At 56.6% G+C, this 18594-nt stretch overlaps 1 protein-coding gene across 1 annotated transcript; it reads left to right on the top strand.

Moving 5' to 3' along the window:
* The first annotated feature begins 3372 nt into the window (after window positions 1–3372).
* FOXRED2 (FAD dependent oxidoreductase domain containing 2) lies at window positions 3373–17942 on the top strand. Its single transcript, XM_029078907.1, has 9 exons — window positions 3373–3470; window positions 4984–5551; window positions 6993–7244; window positions 9538–9807; window positions 10202–10368; window positions 14154–14319; window positions 14601–14842; window positions 15750–15920; window positions 17042–17942. The coding sequence occupies exons 2-9, from the start codon at window positions 5004–5006 to the stop codon at window positions 17275–17277; spliced, it is 2052 nt and encodes a 683-aa protein (XP_028934740.1). The 5' UTR covers window positions 3373–3470; window positions 4984–5003; the 3' UTR covers window positions 17278–17942.
* Window positions 17943–18594: the final 652 nt, after the last annotated feature.

The raw sequence follows: 18594 nt of genomic DNA, 5'->3' as shown, positions 1-18594 counted from the left end.
TGTGTGCGTGCGTGAGTGTGTCTGCCTGTCTGAGAAGAAGTTCTTACACTGTAGGGCCAGGGTGGGACCACCTGTCAATCCAACCAGTTTGTGTGTGTGTGTGTGTGTGTGTTTGCTGGTTTTAGTCTTGACGGTATTTAAGCGCGCGCTTTGTGCCAGGCACAAGAGTGGACGTGGTTCACGTCCCACCGTCTTAATCCCCACGCTATAGATGAGGGAACTGGGGCGCCGAGAAATGAAGTGACCTCCCCAAAGTCACCCAGCAGTCAAGTGGCGGAGCTGGGATTAGAACCAGCCCCTCTAGGCCCCACTGATTGGTTTATTGAGAGCTTACTTTGTGCAGAGCACTCTGCTAAGCGCTTGGGGGGTTCAGTACAACAGAGGTGGTAGAAACGTTCCCTGCCCAAAACAAGCTGACAGTCTAGAGGATGGTTTGGGGGTGGGCGGGGGGTGACAGCTGACCCTTCCTGCAAAATGAGCCAGCGTATCACAAAGCCTGGAGGGTGCCCTGTTCCTTGCCGAAATGGTGGCCCTCGGGGACCGGTGTTTCCCTCTGAAGATTGTTCATCCATCCCCCCCTTAACCTGAGGCTTTTCTGTACTCAGGGCGAGCTGCGAGTCCAAAGGAATGGCCGTCTTTGCCCAGCAGGCCCTTCCACACGTGCCACACTGTGGTTTGTCCTCCGAGGGATTTTTTTGGCTGCTGCTGTGGGGTGAGGAGGGGAGCCAGGCTTCAGAGCGTCGCCCCCGGAGCCTCGAGTTCGCGGCCGCTGGCGACTCCACTCTGCTGCTACTCCTAATTTGGGGACTTGAGATCTGGGGGTGGGGAAGCGGGGAGGAAGCCAAGAGGGAGGTACGGGCCTCACCCCAGCGGGATTCATTCCTTCAATAGTGCTTACTATGTGCAGAGCACTGTACTAAGTGCCTGGAATGGACAAATCGGCAACAGATAGAGACGGTCCCTGCCCACTGACGGGCTCACGGTCCATTCGGGACCGACGAAAGCATTAGCGATAAATAGAATCAAGGGGATGTACATCTCATTAAAACAATAGCAATAAATAGAATCGAGGTGATGTACATCTCATTAACAAAATAAATAGGGTAATAAAAATAAATACAATTGAGCAGACGAGCACAGACGCCATTTGCACGGCCAGCGAAGCAGTGGGGTTTACTGGAAAAAGCCCGGGACTGGGAGATGGGAGACCTGGGGGAACAAGATGAAGCCATGGGTCCTCCAAAGGAGGATCCCGACAAGACAAAGAAGACTCCCCTTAAACCCGGGTTTAAACCAGAGCTTTGGAACAGGCCTGGGGTTTGGAGTGCCCGCAGCTGAAAGGCAGAAGACGCCACACGCGCACGGTGGATTCTGCAGGCTGCCCGGGACCTGGGCCTCCGTCCTCCGTGGGGGTCCCCAAACCCCTCTCGCAACAAAAGTTGCAAAGTATATATCTATGATTTTACTTATCTTGATATCTACATCAGATTTGTTCCGTCTTTGCTGTCTCCCCCCGTTTAGACTGTGGGCCCGTCATTGGGCGGGGATTGTCTCCATCTGTTGCCCAATTGTCCATTCCAAGCGCTTAGTCCAGTGCTCTGCACCTAGTAAGCGCTCAATGAATACGACTGAATGAAGAGAAGTGGGGTGGGCAAAGCCACCAGCCTGAACGGGGAACAGTGTAACCCTTGGAAGTTCGTGATGGGTGATGATGAGCCGAGTTTGGCTCTCCGTTAGGAACGGAAGATGTAGCGAGTGACGTTTCAATCAGTGGTATTTATTAAGCGCTTCCTGTGTAGCTTACCGTATAGATTCACTCATTCATTCAATAGTATTTACTAAGCGCTTACTATGTGCAGAGCACTGTACTAAGTGTTTGGAATGGACAGTTCGGCAACAGAGAGAGACCATCCCTACCCAATGACGGGCTCACAGTCTAATCCCTGGGAGAGTCCAAAATTCTACTGCCCATTTGCCCATCTGTGAGCCTGGGCAGGGATGGTCTCTCTCTATTGCAGAATTAATAATAATGTTGGTATTTGTTAAGCGCTTACTATGTGCCGAGCACTGTTCTAAGCGCTGGGGTAGATACAGGGTCATCAGGTTGCCCCACGTGAGGCTCCCAGTTAATCCCCATTTTCCAGATGAGGGAACTGAGGCACAGAGAAGTCAAGTGACTTGCCCACAGTCCCACAGCTGACAAGTGGCAGAGCCGGGAGTCGAACCCATGACCTCTGACTCCGAAGCCCAGGCTCTTTCCACTGAGCCCCGCCGCTTCTCTAATTTGTTAAGCGCTTACTATGTGCAGAGCACTGTGCTAAGGGCTGGGGGAGATCCAGGGTCATCAGGTTGCCCCACGTGAGCCTCACAGTCTTCATCCCCCTTTGACAGATGAGGTCACTGAGGCCCAGAGAAGTGAAGTGACTTGCCCACAGTCACACAGCTGACAGGTGGCAGAGCCAGGATTCGAACCCATGACCTCTGACTCCCCAGCCCGGGCTCTTTCCACTGCGCCACGCTGCTTCTCATGGACAATGGAATTGGCCATTCCAAGCACTTAGTACAGTGCCCTGCACAGAGTAAGCGCTCATTCAACACGATTGAATGAACATCACTTCTCTGGGCCTCCGTTCCCTCATCTGTAAAATGGGAATGAAGACCGGGAGCCTCACGTGGGACCACCTGATGCCCCTGGATCTCCCCCAGCGCCTAGAACAGTGCTCAGCACAGAGTTAAGCGCTTAACAAATACCATCATCATTATTATTATTACTGGGCTACTGCCTGACAGGAGAGACGCTGGGCCTCGGGCCCCTCCCCCACCCCGCGTGCGCGGCCCCGACTCCGCATCCAATCACCGTCGCCGATTCCTCCCCACGTGACCGGGGGACCCGCCAGGGAGGCGCGCGCCCGCCTCCAGTCACCGTCGCCGATCCCCCCCGCCACGTGACCCGGGAGCCCGCCCCGCCTCCAATCACCGTCGCCGATTCCCCCCACGTGACCGGGGAACCCGCGAGGTAGGCGCGCGCCCGCGCCGCCTCCTCGCTTCTCTCCCGGCGTGCAGCGCGCGGGGACATGACCCCCCCCCCTCCCCCCAGGAGGTGGGAGGGGAGGGTCAGGTTGGAGGCGGGGGTGGGGCGCTCGGGGGTCCCGCCCTCGCCCCGTCCGCCCTCCCGCCGCCTCCATTTCCCGCTCCCCGGGGCGGCCTCTCTGGCGGGGCTGAGCGCGAGCGCACGCGCCTGCGCGCGCGGGCGGCTCGAGCGCGTCTCGCGACCGGGACGGGGGGGAGGGGGCGCCTCGCGGCAGCAGTGGCGGGGCCGAGCGCGAGCGCGCCTGCGCGCGCAGGCGGCTGGAGCGCGTGCGGCCGGGAGGGGGGCGCCCGTGCGGAGGGGGCGGGGCCCGCCCTGACCACGCCCCCTTTCGGGGCGGAGCCAATAGGAGCCCGGCCCCTGGGGGCCCCGCCGGCCGCAGGTAAGTGGGGGGAGGGGGGAGCCCACCATCCTCCATCATCCTCCATCATCCTCATCATCCTGGTATTTCTTAAGCTGTCACTCTGTGCCAAGCACTGTTCTAAGCGCTGGAGCCCATCCAAGCCCATCAGGTTGCCCCCTCTGGGCTGGAGACAAGCAAATCCCGTTGGATGCAATTCATTCCTTCACTCAGTCGGATTTATCCAGCAATTACTATAGTGATAATAATGTTGGTGATTGTTAAGCGCTCACTATGTGCCGAGCACTCTTCTAAGCGCTGGAGCCGATCCAAGGCCATTAAGTTAATAATAATAATAATAATAATGTTGGTATTTGTTAAGCGCTTACTATGTGCCGAGCACTGTTCTAAGCGCCGGGGTAGACACAGGGGAATCGGGTTGTCCCACGTGGGGCTCACAGTCTTCATCCCCATTTTACAGATGAGGGAACTGAGGCACCGAGAAGTGAAGTGACTCGCCCAAAGTCACACAGCTGACAAGTGGCCGAGCCCCTGAGCTCTGGGCTGGAGACCAGCAAATCCCTTTGGATGCAGTTCATTCCTTCATTCAGTTGGATTTACCGAGCAATTACTATAATAATAACGTTGGTGTTTGTTAAGCGCTCACTAGGTGTCGAACACTGTTCTGAGCGCCGGGGGAGAGACGGGGTCATCAGGTTGTCCCACATGAGGCTCACAGTCTTCATCCCCGTTTGACAGATGAGGGAACTGAGGCCCAGGGAAGTTGAGTGACTCACCCACAGTCACCCAGCTGACAAGTGGCGGAGCTCTTGGAAAGAGGACAGGCTTGGGAGTCAGAGGTCATGGGTTCGAATCCCGGCTCTGCCACCTGTCAGCTGGGCGACTCCGGGCGAGTCACTTCACTTCTCGGTGCCTCAGTTCCCTCATCTGTCAAACGGGGATGAAGACCGTGAGCCTCATGTGGGACAACCTGATGACCCCGTATGCACCCCAGCGCTTAGTGCTCTACACATAGTAAGCGCTTAACAAATACCGATGATATTATTATTGGGTCTCAGAGGACGTGGGTTCCAATCCCGGCTCCGCACCCGTCCGCTGGGTGACCCTGGATGACCCTTTTCTGGGCCTCAGTTCCCTCCTCCGTGCGATCGTATTTATTGGGCAGCTCTGGGGAGGATACAAGGCGACACTGAGGTTGTCCCACGTGGGCTCAGAGACTTCATCCCCATTTTACAGCTGGGGTGACCGGGGCCCAGACAAGCGAAGAGACCTGCCCACGGTCCCCCAGCTGACAAGTGGCGGGGCCGGGGATCTGAACCCGTGCCCTGCGACCCCCAAGCCCGGGCTCTTTCCACTGAGCCACGCCGCTTCCGTAGATCCCGTGGGACCGTGAGCCCGTCCGCGGGCGGGGATGGTCTCTGTTGCCGAACTGTCCGTTCCGAGCGCTTAGCCCAGCGCTGTGCACAGAGTAAGCGCTCAGTAAATACTGTCGAATGAACGAATTGACCGCTCACGGAGGGTGTGTTTGGTGTAGGGTCAGCCACTCGCTCCACCATGAGCCCCGCGGGCCGCCGCGAGGACCCCCGGGAGCTTCTCCTCCTGCTCGCCGGCCTGTGCCTCGTGACGCCGCTCGGCCCCTCGGAGGCCGCCGCCCCCCGCCCCCGGCACGACTACTGCGTCCTGGGCGCCGGCCCGGCCGGCTTACAGATAGCCTACTTCCTGGAGCGGGCCGGGAGGGACTACGTGGTGTTCGAGCGCGCCGGGGCTCCCGGCAGCTTCTTCGCCCTCTACCCGCGGCACCGGAGGCTCATCAGCATCAACAAGCGGCACACGGGCAACCAAAACGGCGAGTTCAACCTCCGCCACGACTGGAACTCCTTGCTCAGCCACGACGGCCGACTGCTCTTCCGGCACTACTCCCGAGACTACTTCCCCGACGCCGGCGACATGGTGCGCTACCTGGGAGACTTCGCGGGGCGGCTGGGCCTCCGGGTGATCTACAACACCGCCATCGCCCACGTTGCCCTGGAGAAGGCCGAGCGGGCCTGGAATGGCCACGTCTTCGTCTTGACTGACCAGAAGGGCCGGGGATACCAGTGCAGGTAGCCCCAGAAGAGCCGCGTTCGACTCTCCGGCGGATCCGCCGGCCCGTGAGCTCCCGGTGGGCGGGGACCTCTGTTGTATTGTACTCTCCCAAACGCTTAGTTTAGTGCTCTGCACACCCACTGAACATTCATTCGGTAGTATTTAGTGAGCGCTTGCTCACGACGCGCAGAGCACCGTGCTTGGAATATACGACTCGGCAACGGATGCGATGGTCCGTTGGGTCGTTCCCAGCTGGACGGAGGGAATCGTCACTAGAGTTTCAGAATTAAGTGGAGCCACGGGGTAGGAGACTGTTAGTATATCGGTAAAGCGGTGTGGGACTCCCAGCCAGACACGAGAGAGGCTGTCGATGTCAAATTTGACTCTTCGCTCTTCGTATTTATTCTCATTGATCTTTGTCTCCCCCTCCAACCGAAAGCTCCTTATGGATAGGGCGGAAGTTATGTTCTATGATAATAATGATGATTAAGAATAATACTACTACTAATATTATATGGTGCTCGTTAAGCACCTACTGTGTTCCAAGCACTGTTCTGAGCACCGGGGTAGATGCAGGTTCACACTCGAGGCTCACACTCTTAATCCCCATTTAACAGATGAGGTAACTGAGGCCCAGAGAAGTGACTTGTCCAAGGTCACCCAGCAGACACGTGGCAGAGCTGGGATCAGAACCCAGATCCTTCTGACTCCCAGGCCCGGGCTCTATCCACTAAGCTTTACTCCTCTCAGATGCTTAATACAGTGCGGTGCACATAGTAAGCGCCCACTGACTGATGGATTCACTGGCCGTACGAAGCTTGGAGAGAGTCGTAAAGAATTCTGTTGATAGGAGTGACCCGCGGCCGCTCAACCTTTGGGTTGAGTAAGTGAAGAACGATGACTTTAGGTTATTAGGGGCTCACCCGGTGGAATGCGGAAGAGAGATTAATTCTCTTCTCTCCACTCCGTCCATTCCTTTCTCCTTCCGTCCTTCCTCTTCCCATCTTCCATCTTCCCAAGTAGCAGAAGCCCCAGATCAAGCGGTCAGCAGCACTGTTAAGGGATGATGATGGTATCTGTTAAGCTCTTACTATGTGCCAAACACCCTTCTAAGCCCCGGGGTGGATACGAGGTCATCCCGCTGTCCCACGTGGGGCTCGCGGTCTTGATCCCCATTTTGCAGAGGCGGGAACTGAGGCTCAGAGAAGCTGAAGTGACTTACTCTGTGCAGAGCGCTGGACTGAGCGTCCGGGAGAGCAGGCTATAATGGAGTCGGAAGACGTCATCCCTGCCCAGAAAGAGCTTGCGGTCTCCAGGAGGAGCTTAAATGAGTGGTGTTTCTCTCCGGGATGGGCGATTCGACAGATCGGTCATCCGATCTAGCGTCCCCTGTACCCTTTGAGGGTATTGATCCCTGACCTCGCCCCCTTCCCCCCCCCGTCCCTTCTCTCTCCACAGCGTGCTCCTGGTGGCCACCGGGGTGTCGGTCCCCAACAAGATCGACTTCCCCGGCTCCGAACACGTCGAAGGCTACGAGACGGTGTCCGTGGACCCAGAGGACTTTGCGGGCCAGAGCGTCCTCATCCTGGGGCGGGGGAACTCGGCCTTTGAGACGGCGGAGAACATTCTGGGGGCCACCAACTTCATCCACATGGTGAGCCGTTCTCGGGTCCGCCTCTCCTGGGCCACCCACTACGTCGGAGACCTGAGGTACGGCGTCGGCAGCGGGGAGGACCCGGCCCTCGGGCGGGAGGGGACAGCTGGAGGGCGACACGAAGGGAGAGCGGGGGCAGCCAGTTTTGGTTTGAGTTTTTAGAAGAAGGCGTGGGATGTAATTCCCCCTACCTCTCTTCTCGGAGAGAAGAGAAAAACATCCAGATGATCGGGAAATGTCGCAGCGGAATAGCAGATGTTTAGGATCGAAAGAGAGGGTTTTTTCCTTTAAGGAATTCCCCTCCCCTCTGCCAGTCATCTCTTCCGAGATCCCGGCTCCAGTATCTGGAACCAATATGGTTGAGGGATCTCGTCCGCTCCCTCTTCGCTTCCTCCCACTCTCCAAGTTCCCCGACTGTGTCGAACCTAATTAACTCGTATCTAGCCCAGATGAAAAAGCGGTATTTGTTAAGCACTTCCTGTGAACCAGGCCCAGTTCTGTGCTCTGGGGGGGGATCCAAGCAAATCACTCAGTGGAAAAGAGCACGGGCTTTGGAGTCAGAGGTCATGGGTTCAAACCCCGGTTCTGCCACTTGTCAGCTGTGTGACTTTGGGCAAGTCACTTCACTTCTCGGTGCCTCAGTTCCCTCATCTGTAAAATGGGGATGAAGACTGTGAGCCCCACGTGGGACAACCTGATTCCCCTGTGTCTACCCCAGCGCTTAGAACAGTGCTCGGCACATAGTAAGCGCTTAACAAATACCAACGTTACAAATACCAACGTTACAAATCGGGTTGGACACAGTTCCTGTCGCACAAGGGGCTGACAGTCTTAATCCTCATTTTACAGCTGAGGTACTCGAGGCCCAGAAAAGTGAAGCGATTTGCCCAAGGTCACACGGCAGACAGGTGGCAGAGCCGGGAGTAGAACCTAAGTCCTCCGACTCGCGAGCCCGTGCTCTTCGCTGCTCAGAACAGCGTTGGACAGCCTAGTAAACCCTTAACAAATAGCGTTAAAAAACGTCCACAGTTCTGGGATCCTTTTTGTTGAAAGATGACATTAGTAATAATAATAATAATGGTGGTATTCATTAAGCGCTTACTATGTGCAAGGCACTGTTTGAGCGCTGGGGGGATAAAAGGTGAACAGGTTGTCCCACGTGGGGCTCACAGTTTTTAATTCCCATTTTACAGATAAGGTAACCGAGGCATAGAGAAGTTAAGTGACTTGCCCAGCCACAAAGCTGGCGAGCGCCGGGGCCGGGATTTGAACCCGTGACCTCTGACTCCCAAGCCCAAGCTCTTTCCACTGAGCCACGCTGCTACGTTAGATAGAACTGCGGAGCGAGGTAGAGTGGAGAATGATAGACTAGTCTCACCATGCCCCGTTCAGGGCTTGGAGTAGAGAGGGTAGTTCTTAGTGAGACAGGAAGTCCCTGTGAGAAGCAGCGTGGCCCAGTGGATAGAGCCTGGGAGTCGGAAAGCCCTGGGTTCTAATCCTGGCTCCACCACATGTCTGCTGTGTGCCCTTGGGCGAGTTCCCTCCCGTCTCTGGGCCTCAGTTACCTCGTCTGTAAAATGAGGATGAGGAGCGTGAGCCCCACGTGACCCAAGGGCTGTGTCCAACCTGATCAGCGTGTAATGATGATAAAAACAATGATGGCATTTGTTAAGCGCTTACTGTGTGCAAAGCACTGTTCTAAACGCTGGGGGGATACAAGGTGATCGGGTTGTCCTACGTGAGGCTCACAGTCTTAATCCCCATTTTACAGACGAGGTAACTGAGGCCCCGAGAAGTGAAGTGACTTGCCCGAGGTCACACAACTGACAGGTGGCAGAGCCGGGATTAGGACCCGTGACCTCTGACTCCTAAGCCCGTGCTCTTTCCACTGGGCCCCGCTGCTTCTCTGCCGTATCTGCCCCAGTCCTGGCACATAGTAAGGGGCTTAAGAAGGACCAGTATGATTACGATGGTGATTATTATCCGTCTGGGTGGAGAGAGGGAGGCGGGAATTCAGAAAACGTGGTGGAGGAAGGAGTGGGAGAATTCCGCAGGTAATTGGGTGTCAAGGCTGAAAGGCAGTGAGGAGTCGAGGATAGCAATCTTCCGGCCTTTCTTATTTTGCACCGGGCTCCGAGCGGAACGGTAACCTTCGCCCTTCTAGAGCCCGCCACGGCCGATCACGTTTCTGGCTTCCAGTTGGCCCCGAGGCCGTTGGGCCTCGGTGGGGCTCCCCTTAGGGTCCGTGAGGTGGGCTTACGGTTCTGACGAAGCCAGGAGATCCCCTACGTGGGGCTCGATTTTCCGACCTCCAACTGGGGACTCCGACGCTCTTCTTACGGGTTCCAGGGCGGTCAACAATGGCCTGCTGGACACCTACCAGCTGAAATCGCTGGACGGGCTCCTGGAGGCCGACCTGGAGGACCTGGCCATCGTCAGGGACCGGAAGGGGAAGCTGCGGGTCACGCTCCAGCTCTTCCTGGAAAAGGCCAATCTGAGCGACCCCGCCCAGGCCGTCCCCCTCCCGCAGGACGAGGTGGACAACTTCGCCATCCGGGTCCCCTACGACCGGGTCATCCGCTGTTTGGGCTGGAACTTTGACTTCTCCGTCTTCAGCAGGTGAGTCCAGGTTGGGGCCCGGCAGGGATCGCCGGCACCCCTCCACACGCACTTTGTCCCCCTGAAGGAGGAGTGCCGGTTCTCTGTGGAGGTCTCCCGGGCTCCATGGAGGATCTTGGAGGTCTCCCGGCCTCCATTGAGAATCGTGGAAGTCTCCCGGCCTCCGTGGAGAAACCTGGAGGTCTCCAGGCCTCCGGGGGGAAACGCGGAGGTCTCCCGGCCTCCGTGGGGAAACGCGGAGGTCTCCCGGCCTCCGCGGAGAAACGTGGCGACCTCTTGGCTTCCGTGGGGATCTCGCGGGCTCCACAGTGATACGGGCATCCCCAGCGTGGCAGGAGAGGGTAGGAATTGCCCAATTTCTCCTCTCCCAGCCTCGCCCCCTTTCTGCCTTTAGGTCCCTCAGACTAACCCCGGGTACGGGGCACAGGAAGAAGTACCCAGTGATCAAAGCAAGCTACGAGTCCAGGGGAACCCGGGGGCTCTTCGTCTTGGGCGCTGCCAGCCACTCCGTGGACTTCCGGAAGTCCGCCGGCGGCTTCATCCATGGATTCCGCTACACAGGTGAGCCCCGGGAGACACAGGCCCGCAGCTGCTTCTCCTGGTTTTGATCCCCAGCGGGAACGTCTTGGGTCTCGGGAGCATCTGCTATCCAGAGAATTCAGAACGCTTTCCTCTGGACTACTTCATTGTACTCTACCGAGCGCTTAGTACAGTGCTCCGCTGAGAAGCCGCCTGGCGTAGTGGATAGGACCAGGGCCAAGGAGTCAGAAGGTAGCGGATTCTAATCTCGGCTCTGCCACTTGTCAGCTGTGTGACCTTGGGCAAGTCACTTCACTTCTCTGGACCTCGGGGACCTCATCTGTAAAATGGGGATTGAGACTGTGAGCCCCACATAGGACGGGGACTGCGTCCAACCTGATGTGCTTGTATCCACTCCAGTGCTTAGTACAGTGCCTGGCACATAGTAAGTGCTTAAATACCAGTATGATTATTAGTATTATTATTATGATGGACCCTCTCACTATTCCCGTATTAGCATGTTGAGACAGATTTCTTTTTTTTTGGAGTAGGGAGGAATGTGAACAGAGGATAGACAGATCTACACCAGAAAAAGCGCGTTCTGGAATAGATCTGTAGCGAGACAGTTCCACACTGTCTTGTTGCTTCTGACTCTGGATAAGAGTACTGTTATATTTCCGTTCTATCTGCACCGTTTACAAAACTGCCCAAATCGGTTCAAGCCTCCCGTCGTGCATCAGCAAGAACATCGTTTTGAAGCCGGGAACGACTTGAAACCCGGGTCCGAGTTTTCTGCGGGAACGATTTACTCGGGAGAATCTGGCCCTTTGTTTCTCTCTTCCTGGCATAAAATTTTCCATTAGAGTTTTGTTAGGTTTCAGTAATTGCTGCATTGCAGACATGTTTATGCTACAGGTCTGTTGTCTTCGGCTGATTTGATTTTCCTTTTCTAACCCCCCTGGGGATCAGATGAAAAACCCACCTGAACACAAGATTGCAAATGTAAGCAAAAGAGCCCACAGATCAGGAGAGATGAAATTTAAAGCTCTCATCAGCAGGGGCAACTCATTCCGTCATTGCATTCATTCATTCAATAGTATTTATTGAGCGCTTTCTGTGTGCAGAGCACTGTACTAAGCGCTTGGAATGAGCAAGTCGGCAACAGATAGAGACGGTCCCTGCCGTTCGACGGGCTTACGGTCTAATCGGGGGAGGCGGGCGGACGAGAACAATGGCAATAAGTAGAGTCGAGGGGAAGAACATCTCATAAAAACAATGGCAACTAAACAGAATCAGGGTGATGTACATCTCATTAAACAAAATAAACAAAATAAATAGGGCGATAAAGATCCTGGGTGGTATTTGGGATTGCTCATTAGAACTGTAGAATGGGTGGTTTCTTGCACAACGGGTGCTACTTGGGTTAATTCGTTTTGCCATAAAATCCAGAACGGTGCTACTTCTTGACATTTCGGGGTTTAATTTGGCACCTCCAATTTCGTCGCTGCCAGCTTTTGTGTTTCCTAGCCTTCCGGTGGGGAGAAAGAAGTTTAACAGTCCCGGCAATGAATTTCTCGGTTCTCATTTCACCGCTTTCTCCTTGCAGTGGAGAAAGGCGCTCTGCCGTCCGTCCGCCTGGAGGCATTTTGGTTCCCAAAGTAGGGTCCATCTCTTCCAACCGGGCCAGAGCGTCTACGATTCAGTCGGAAGCTCTTCCCGAATGGAGGCCTTCCTCCCAGACCTCCCTGCCCAGGCTGAAATGGGAGGAGGGGACAAGCGGGGGGGACCCTGGCTTCTAGGGGACCCAGGAACGAAGACCCACCCCCAGCCCGATGGGGCCAGGCCCTCGGCTGCAACGTGCCCAACAGGGTGGTCCCGGTAGAGTCAGGAGGTGCCCAAGGACATCCACGTACACAACCGCCCTAGCAGAGAAGCAGAGTGGCCCAATGGATAGAGCACAGGCCTGAGAGTCAAAGGACCTGGGTTCTAATCCCGGCTCCACCACTCATCTGCTGTATGACCTTGGGCAAGTCACTTACTTTCTCTTTGCCTCAGTTACCTCATCTGTAAAATGGGAATTGGGACCCCTGTGTGGGACGGGGACCGTGTCCAAGCCGATTATCTTGTATCTACCCCAGCACTCAATACAGTGTCTGTCACATAGCAAGTGCTTAACAGATATCAAAATTACGACTATTATCGTCATTACTAGCGCTCCCCTGAGCCCGGCAATCATCCTCTCCCCCACGCCAAGCCTGGCCTTGCCCTCAGGTGCCCTGGGTCTGTGTGGAAATCTTACTTCCTCCGGGCAGTTGGCACCGAATGATCGGGGGATTATCCCACTCTTACATAACATTTAGTCCTGGTTAGCTGGAACTGGGGTGTGACAGGATCTGGCCTGTTTATGGTAGATTTATGAGTCTGTGCTCCCTCATCCCCCCCATCTCCATCTCTTGTAGTTACCTCCTACGCCTTTTCCTCTGTCTTCAGTTCTCTCCTTGATTCCCCCAAAAGAGCCTCCTTACCGTCTAGAAAATGTATTCATCCATTCAATCGTATTTATCGCGCGCTTACTCTATACAAAGCACTGTACTAGGCACTTGGGGGAGTACAACGATAAACAGTTACATCCCCTGCCCACAGTGAGCTTACAGTCTAGAGAGAACTGGATGGAAACGGAGCTACTTTCTTTGCAGAATTGTTCCGCGGAGCAAGTAGATGAAAAGTCTCTTTTTTGGACGTACGCCGTGGATGTCTCTGTCTTTGGTCCCTGTAGATTGTAAGCCCCGTGAGGACAGCGATGGGGCCCGGAAACCGCATGAGGGCCCCTCGGGTCCGGTTGCAGCGTCACCCCTCCGGCGGGCCCCTCTCCAAACGGTTACGGACCGAGAGGGGTCTCTCCTAATCGGCGGGGAAGGAACACCAGGTCCTGGGTCGAACCGTCAGCTCCCCCCAGACTGTAAGCTCATCGTGGGCAGGGAACGTTTCTGTTATAGCATTAGAACTAAATTAGTAATAAAAATTACGGTACTTGTTAAGCGCTTACTGTGTGCCAAGCACTGTTCTGAGCCCTGGGGTAGATACAAGTTCATTGGATTGGACACAGTCCCTGTCCCACGTGGGCTCACACTCTTAATCCCTATTTTATAGATGAGGTCTATCTATAAATTGTCCAAGGTCACCCGGCAGACAACGGATAATTAATTGCTCTCCCCCACCACTTCGAGACCCTGTTGAAGACACGTCTCCTCCGTGAAGCCTTCCCCGACTAAATCCTCCTCTCCTCTCCTCCCGCTCCCTTCCGCGTCGCCCCGACCTGCTCCCTTCATTCATCTTCCCTGCCGTCCCCGCATGGCACGTATGTTAGTGTCTGTCTCCCCCTCTAGACTGTGAGCCCGTCTTGGGCAGGAAAGTCGTCCGTTTGTTGTACTCTCCCGAGCGCTCAGTACAGTGGTTTGCACACGGTAGGCACTCAGTAAATACGACTGGTGAATGAATGAATGAAAAGTGAGAGAGCCGGGGTTAGAATCCCGGGCCTGTGCTCTATCCGCTAAGTCACACTCCCTCTCCTCTTCCAAGGGCTTAGACCAGTGCTCTGCATACAGGAAGGGCTCAGTAAATAAGCTGGATTGATCATTCAATATTCAGTAGTATTTATTGAGCGCTTACTATGTGCGGAGCACTGAACTATTGGACAGATGGACAATCGGGCAACAGATAGAGACCTTCCCCGCCCACTGACGATTGATCGATCGATCGTGGGGTCTCCCACGGGGCCACGGTAACGGCCACAGCTCTAAGGGGACGGGTTCGTTCTCCCCCGGCAGCCCGGGCCGTCCACCGCCTGCTAGAGTACCGCCATCACGGAGTCCTCTGGCCCGCCCCGGGGTACCCCATCACCCAGCTGACCAACTCCATCATCCGGCGGGTGAATGAGGCCTCGGGCCTCTACCAGATGTTCGGGGTGCTGGCGGACGTCGTTCTACTGAAGGAGTGAGTAGCTGGGCCTCCCCCTCCCCGCCCACGTCGCCGCCTTTCGCCTCCCCCACCGCGTCGTCGGGCCTCTCTTTCCGGCCGGGAAGTCGGTCGGTCGGCGGATTCGTTGAGCTCGGACTGTGTGCGGAGCGCTGTTGCCGACAGACGCGTTCCCTGCCCTCAACGGGTCGGCAGTCTAAAGGCGAGGCGTGCGGCGAGCCGGCCCCCGCGGACCCCGCCCTCTCTCCGCGCGCCGACGGGTGGAGACGGGTGTCCTGAGCGGCCTCCCCGATCCCTAGGAACGCCACCGGGTTCGAGTACCTGGAAGAGTTCCCCGTGGGAATGCTGGCCGAGCTGGAAGCGCACACCGGGAGGGAGGCGCGGCACGGGCTCTTCGTCGTCGCCATGGAGTACGGCAGGAACTTCTCCGGGCCCGACAAGGACGTCTTCTATTACAACCGGGCAGTGGGGGATGTGGAGGACGCCTGGCAGTCCAACTTCCTGCACCCCGTCATCTACTACTACCAGCGCCTCCCCACCGGTGAGCCGGGCTCTGCCCCGCTCTCGACCTCGCCCCAGGGCTCACCCCTCTCTCAAGTGGCCCCCGGGCCCGGGGGCCTTCCTGCCTCCCCCGTGCCCCCCATGTCCCGTAAAGCCGACGGGGGAATTCCCTCCGAGAGCCCTGGGCTGGTAGAACCGAGATGTTTAAGCCAGAAACCTCCAAGGGAGAATCAGGAGGCCCGCTTCTGGTCGCGGCAAACAGGCCGGACCGATTGCCGCCCTACCCTGCCCAAGGCAGTGGCCGTTGGCTTGACGTAAACGGGCACCCTGACCCGTCGGCCGAAATTTCTCACAGAAAAGAGATACCGCGGCCCTGGCCAGCGAGCCGGAGGTCAGCGCGTGGCGGGAACCTCCGTTAGCCAGGGAAGAAAGGGAATCTCTAATAATTATGGTATCTGTTGAGCGCTTACTCCGTGCCGAGCACCGCTCTAATCGCCGGGGTAGATACAAGGTAATCGGGTCGTCCCACGCGGGGCTCACAGTCTTAATCTCCATTTTACAGATGAGGTAACTGAGGCACAGAGAAGTTAAGTGGCCACGTCCTCTGACTCCCAATCCCGGGCTCTTTCCACTGAGCCAGCCTGCTTCTCTAGCCCGCCTCCCACCATCCCTCAGAGTCCTACCGGTCGGATGGAATCGCGTGTGTGTGTCCGTCCCCCCGTCCCCGTCCCCCCCCCCCCGTCCGCCTCACTCCAAAACAGTGCTCCGGCCAGTTCCCGTGGGAGACGCTGAGTCCAGAACGTTAGCGAAGCCCGCTGGGAACCCAGACTTGGGGGTCGAAGGGCATCGGCATTACGGAATGTGCTGTCGGGGGGACGGGGCGGTGGGAAGGGAGGCCCCGGAACCGTCCCCTCCCTGACCGCGACGAGGCCGCCCTCTCCCCGCAGAGAAGGAGATGAGGCTGCGTCCCCGGGACTGGCCTCTCCCGCGCCCGGCGGCCATCCATCACATCGTGGAGGATTTCCTCACCGACTGGACCGCCCCGAACGCTCACATCCTCCCCCTCAGGCGCTTCCTGGAGAACTGCTTGGACACGGACTTGCGCAGTTTTTACGCAGGTAACGCGAGGGGCCTCGGGATGGCGGTGGGGCTCGAGGGTGGGATGTGCTACGAAACCGAGCCAGGAAATCGTACTGGGCCGTGATCCGCCTGGCAGCCCCCGGCCGTGTTCTCTGGTTGTCATGGTATTTGATAAGCGCCAGCGTAGATACGAGTTTATCAGTTGGGAAGCAGTGTGGCCTAGTGGCAAAAGCAGGGGCTCGGGGGTCAGAGGATGTGGGTTCCAATCCCGGCTCCGTCACCTGTCTGCCGTGTGTGACCTTGGGTAAGTCTCCCTCCTACTGGCACTGCGAGCCCCATGTGGGACCTCATCATCTCGCATCTAACCCTATGCTTAGTACGGTGCTTGGCACGTGGTAAAACGCTTAATAAATACCACAGCTATTATTACAGTCCCTGTCGTTCGGGACTTTAGAGTCTAAGGCAACGTGAGAAGCAACGTGGCCCAGTGGAAAGAGCCCGGGCTTGGGAGTCTGAGGTCGTGGGTTCGAATCCTAGCTCCGCCACTTGTCAGCTGTGTGACTGTGGGCGAGTCACTTCACTTCTCTGGGCCTCAGTGACCTCATCTGTCAAATGGGGATTAAGACTGTGAGCCTCACGTGGGACAACCTGATGACCCTGTATCTACCCCAGCGCTTAGAACAGTGCTCGGCACATAGTGAGCACTTAACGAATGCCAACATTATGAGAAGGAGGCGGCAACACCTCTCATTTGTACAATTTTGCCGATCACCTGTGATTCGCTGTAGCGTTTTTTGGTTTTGTTTTCCCGATGCCCGGTTCAGTTCAGGGATTTGGTTTGGATCGGGCCTAGAGAGGCGTTACGGGCTGGTGGGGAGAGCATGCGACGGGAAGTGAAGAGACCCGGGTTCTCTGGTCCCTGGCCCGCTGGGTGACCTTAGCCAAGTCCCTTAACCTCGCGGGACCTCAGTTCCTCATCCGTAAAATGGGGAAGAGAAAGAGTGTGAGCTCCATGTGGGACAGGGACCGGGTCCAGTTTGATAACTCTGGGTCTACCCTCAGCAAATGCTCAATAATTGCTAGTTTTCTTTCCTTTTTTCTCCGAATCACGAGACGCTAACCCACCCGAGCGTATTTACTTTGGTTTTGGGGGGGGTAGAATCCTGCTTCCTGTTCACCCTGACGCGGCGGAAGCTGCCGCCCTTCTGCCAGCGGGGTTACCTGCGGATGCAGGGGCTCGTCGGTAACGAGAGGCTGCGGCACCACGCGGTGGAGAGCGGGCTGCTGCCGGACTACGCCGTCCCAGACCGGCCGCCAGCCGACGGGGGCCGGTGGTTCCCCAAGACCCCGACCCCCCCGCCGCCCTCCCTCGCCAGCCCGAAGGAGGAGCTCTGAATAACGGGTCTCGAAGACCGACCGCCCGTCACCCTTTCCCAGCTCCCCCAGCCGGACTCCTCTGCCTTCCTCCCGACCCCCGGGGCCCCGGCCTCTTCCCCCCCTGACGCTGTTACTGCCGGAGACCCGGTGGGGCCAGTTGACGGCGACCGGACCAAAGCGCTCGGGCGGACCAGCAGAAGTTTACGTTCGGTGAGACCCAGGGCATCTCCCGGGGGCCGGGAGAGGATCCTGAAGATCGCTTCCACGGGGGCTGGGACAGCCCTTCCCAGACCGGACCTCTCCCCGGGCGAATCTTCACAAAACCACAAGTCGGCCTAATTCCCTCTTGGCCTCTCGCCCCCGGGAGCCGTGGTTTTTCGAAGACCACGTTCTCACCGAAGGGGCCGGGGACTCTCCTTTCACGGAAGCCGAACTCCCCCAGTCGCCGTCGCTAATTCGGCCGCCGACCGCTGCCAGTCGGTGGCCTCGGCTGACGGAACCCGGAGTCGGAAAGACCGAACCGGTTATCCGCTTACTTTGCGCGGGCGTCGGAGTGGTATGGTTCCTCGAGGGGTACTTTCTGTTCTCGCCTCTTCTCCGATCTTGTTTATCGATCAATCGATCGGTCAGTCGTATTTATCGAGCGTTTACTACGGTGAACGTTTGGGAGAGTGCAATGTTGGTAAACACATTTCCCTCCTACAACGAGCTTACAGTCCCGAAGGGGAGACGGACGTTGATATAAATAATAACGATGGCATTTTTTAAGCGTTTAGTATGTGCAAAGCACTTGTTCTAAGCGCTGGGGAGGATTCAAGGTGATGAGGCTGTCCCGCGTGGGGCTCACAGTCTTTATCCCCATTCTACAGATGGGGTAACTTAAGCGATTTGCCCAAAGTCACACAGCTGAAAAGTGGCTGAGCCCATGACCTCTGACTCCCAAGCCCGGGCTCTTTCCACCGAGCCACGCTGCTCAGTTATATGAATATGAATAAATCAATAAATAAGAATAAATAAACCTATATGAATAAATAAGTTTATGTCCTGTAGACTCTAAGTTCTGTGTGGGCAGGGAATCTGCCTGCCGACTCTGTTATATCGTACCCTCCCAAGCGCTTAGGACAGTGCTCTGCACACAGTAAAGACCCCAACGTATACGGTCGTTTAATCGACCGATGTCCTAGGCATTGAAACTTGGGATCCCTTTCCATAGCGAGACCGATCTTCCTTCGGCCGGGAAACATTCCCTGAGTTTCAGCCTAAAATGCTTTCTGTTGTTCCTGTCGTTCCATTTCTCCTTTGGCACCCTACACAATTCTTTCCTCTCACCCTCCT

This window comes from Ornithorhynchus anatinus, chromosome 14 (assembly GCF_004115215.2).
Source record: "Ornithorhynchus anatinus isolate Pmale09 chromosome 14, mOrnAna1.pri.v4, whole genome shotgun sequence".
Taxonomy (NCBI): domain Eukaryota; kingdom Metazoa; phylum Chordata; class Mammalia; order Monotremata; family Ornithorhynchidae; genus Ornithorhynchus; species Ornithorhynchus anatinus.
The sequence above is the reverse complement of the archived record's forward strand: the minus strand, read 5'-3'. Positions and strand labels throughout refer to the sequence as shown.

Coding starts and splice junctions, on each gene's coding strand:
- FOXRED2 (XM_029078907.1), top strand. CDS start 5,004: ATGAGCCCCGCGGGCCGCCGCGAGGACCCCCGGGAGCTTCTCCTCCTG. Junction 10,369..14,153: donor CCATGGATTCCGCTACACAG/GTGAGCCCCGGG, acceptor CTCCCCCGGCAG/CCCGGGCCGTCCACCGCCTG. Junction 14,843..15,749: donor CTACCAGCGCCTCCCCACCG/GTGAGCCGGGCT, acceptor CTCTCCCCGCAG/AGAAGGAGATGAGGCTGCGT.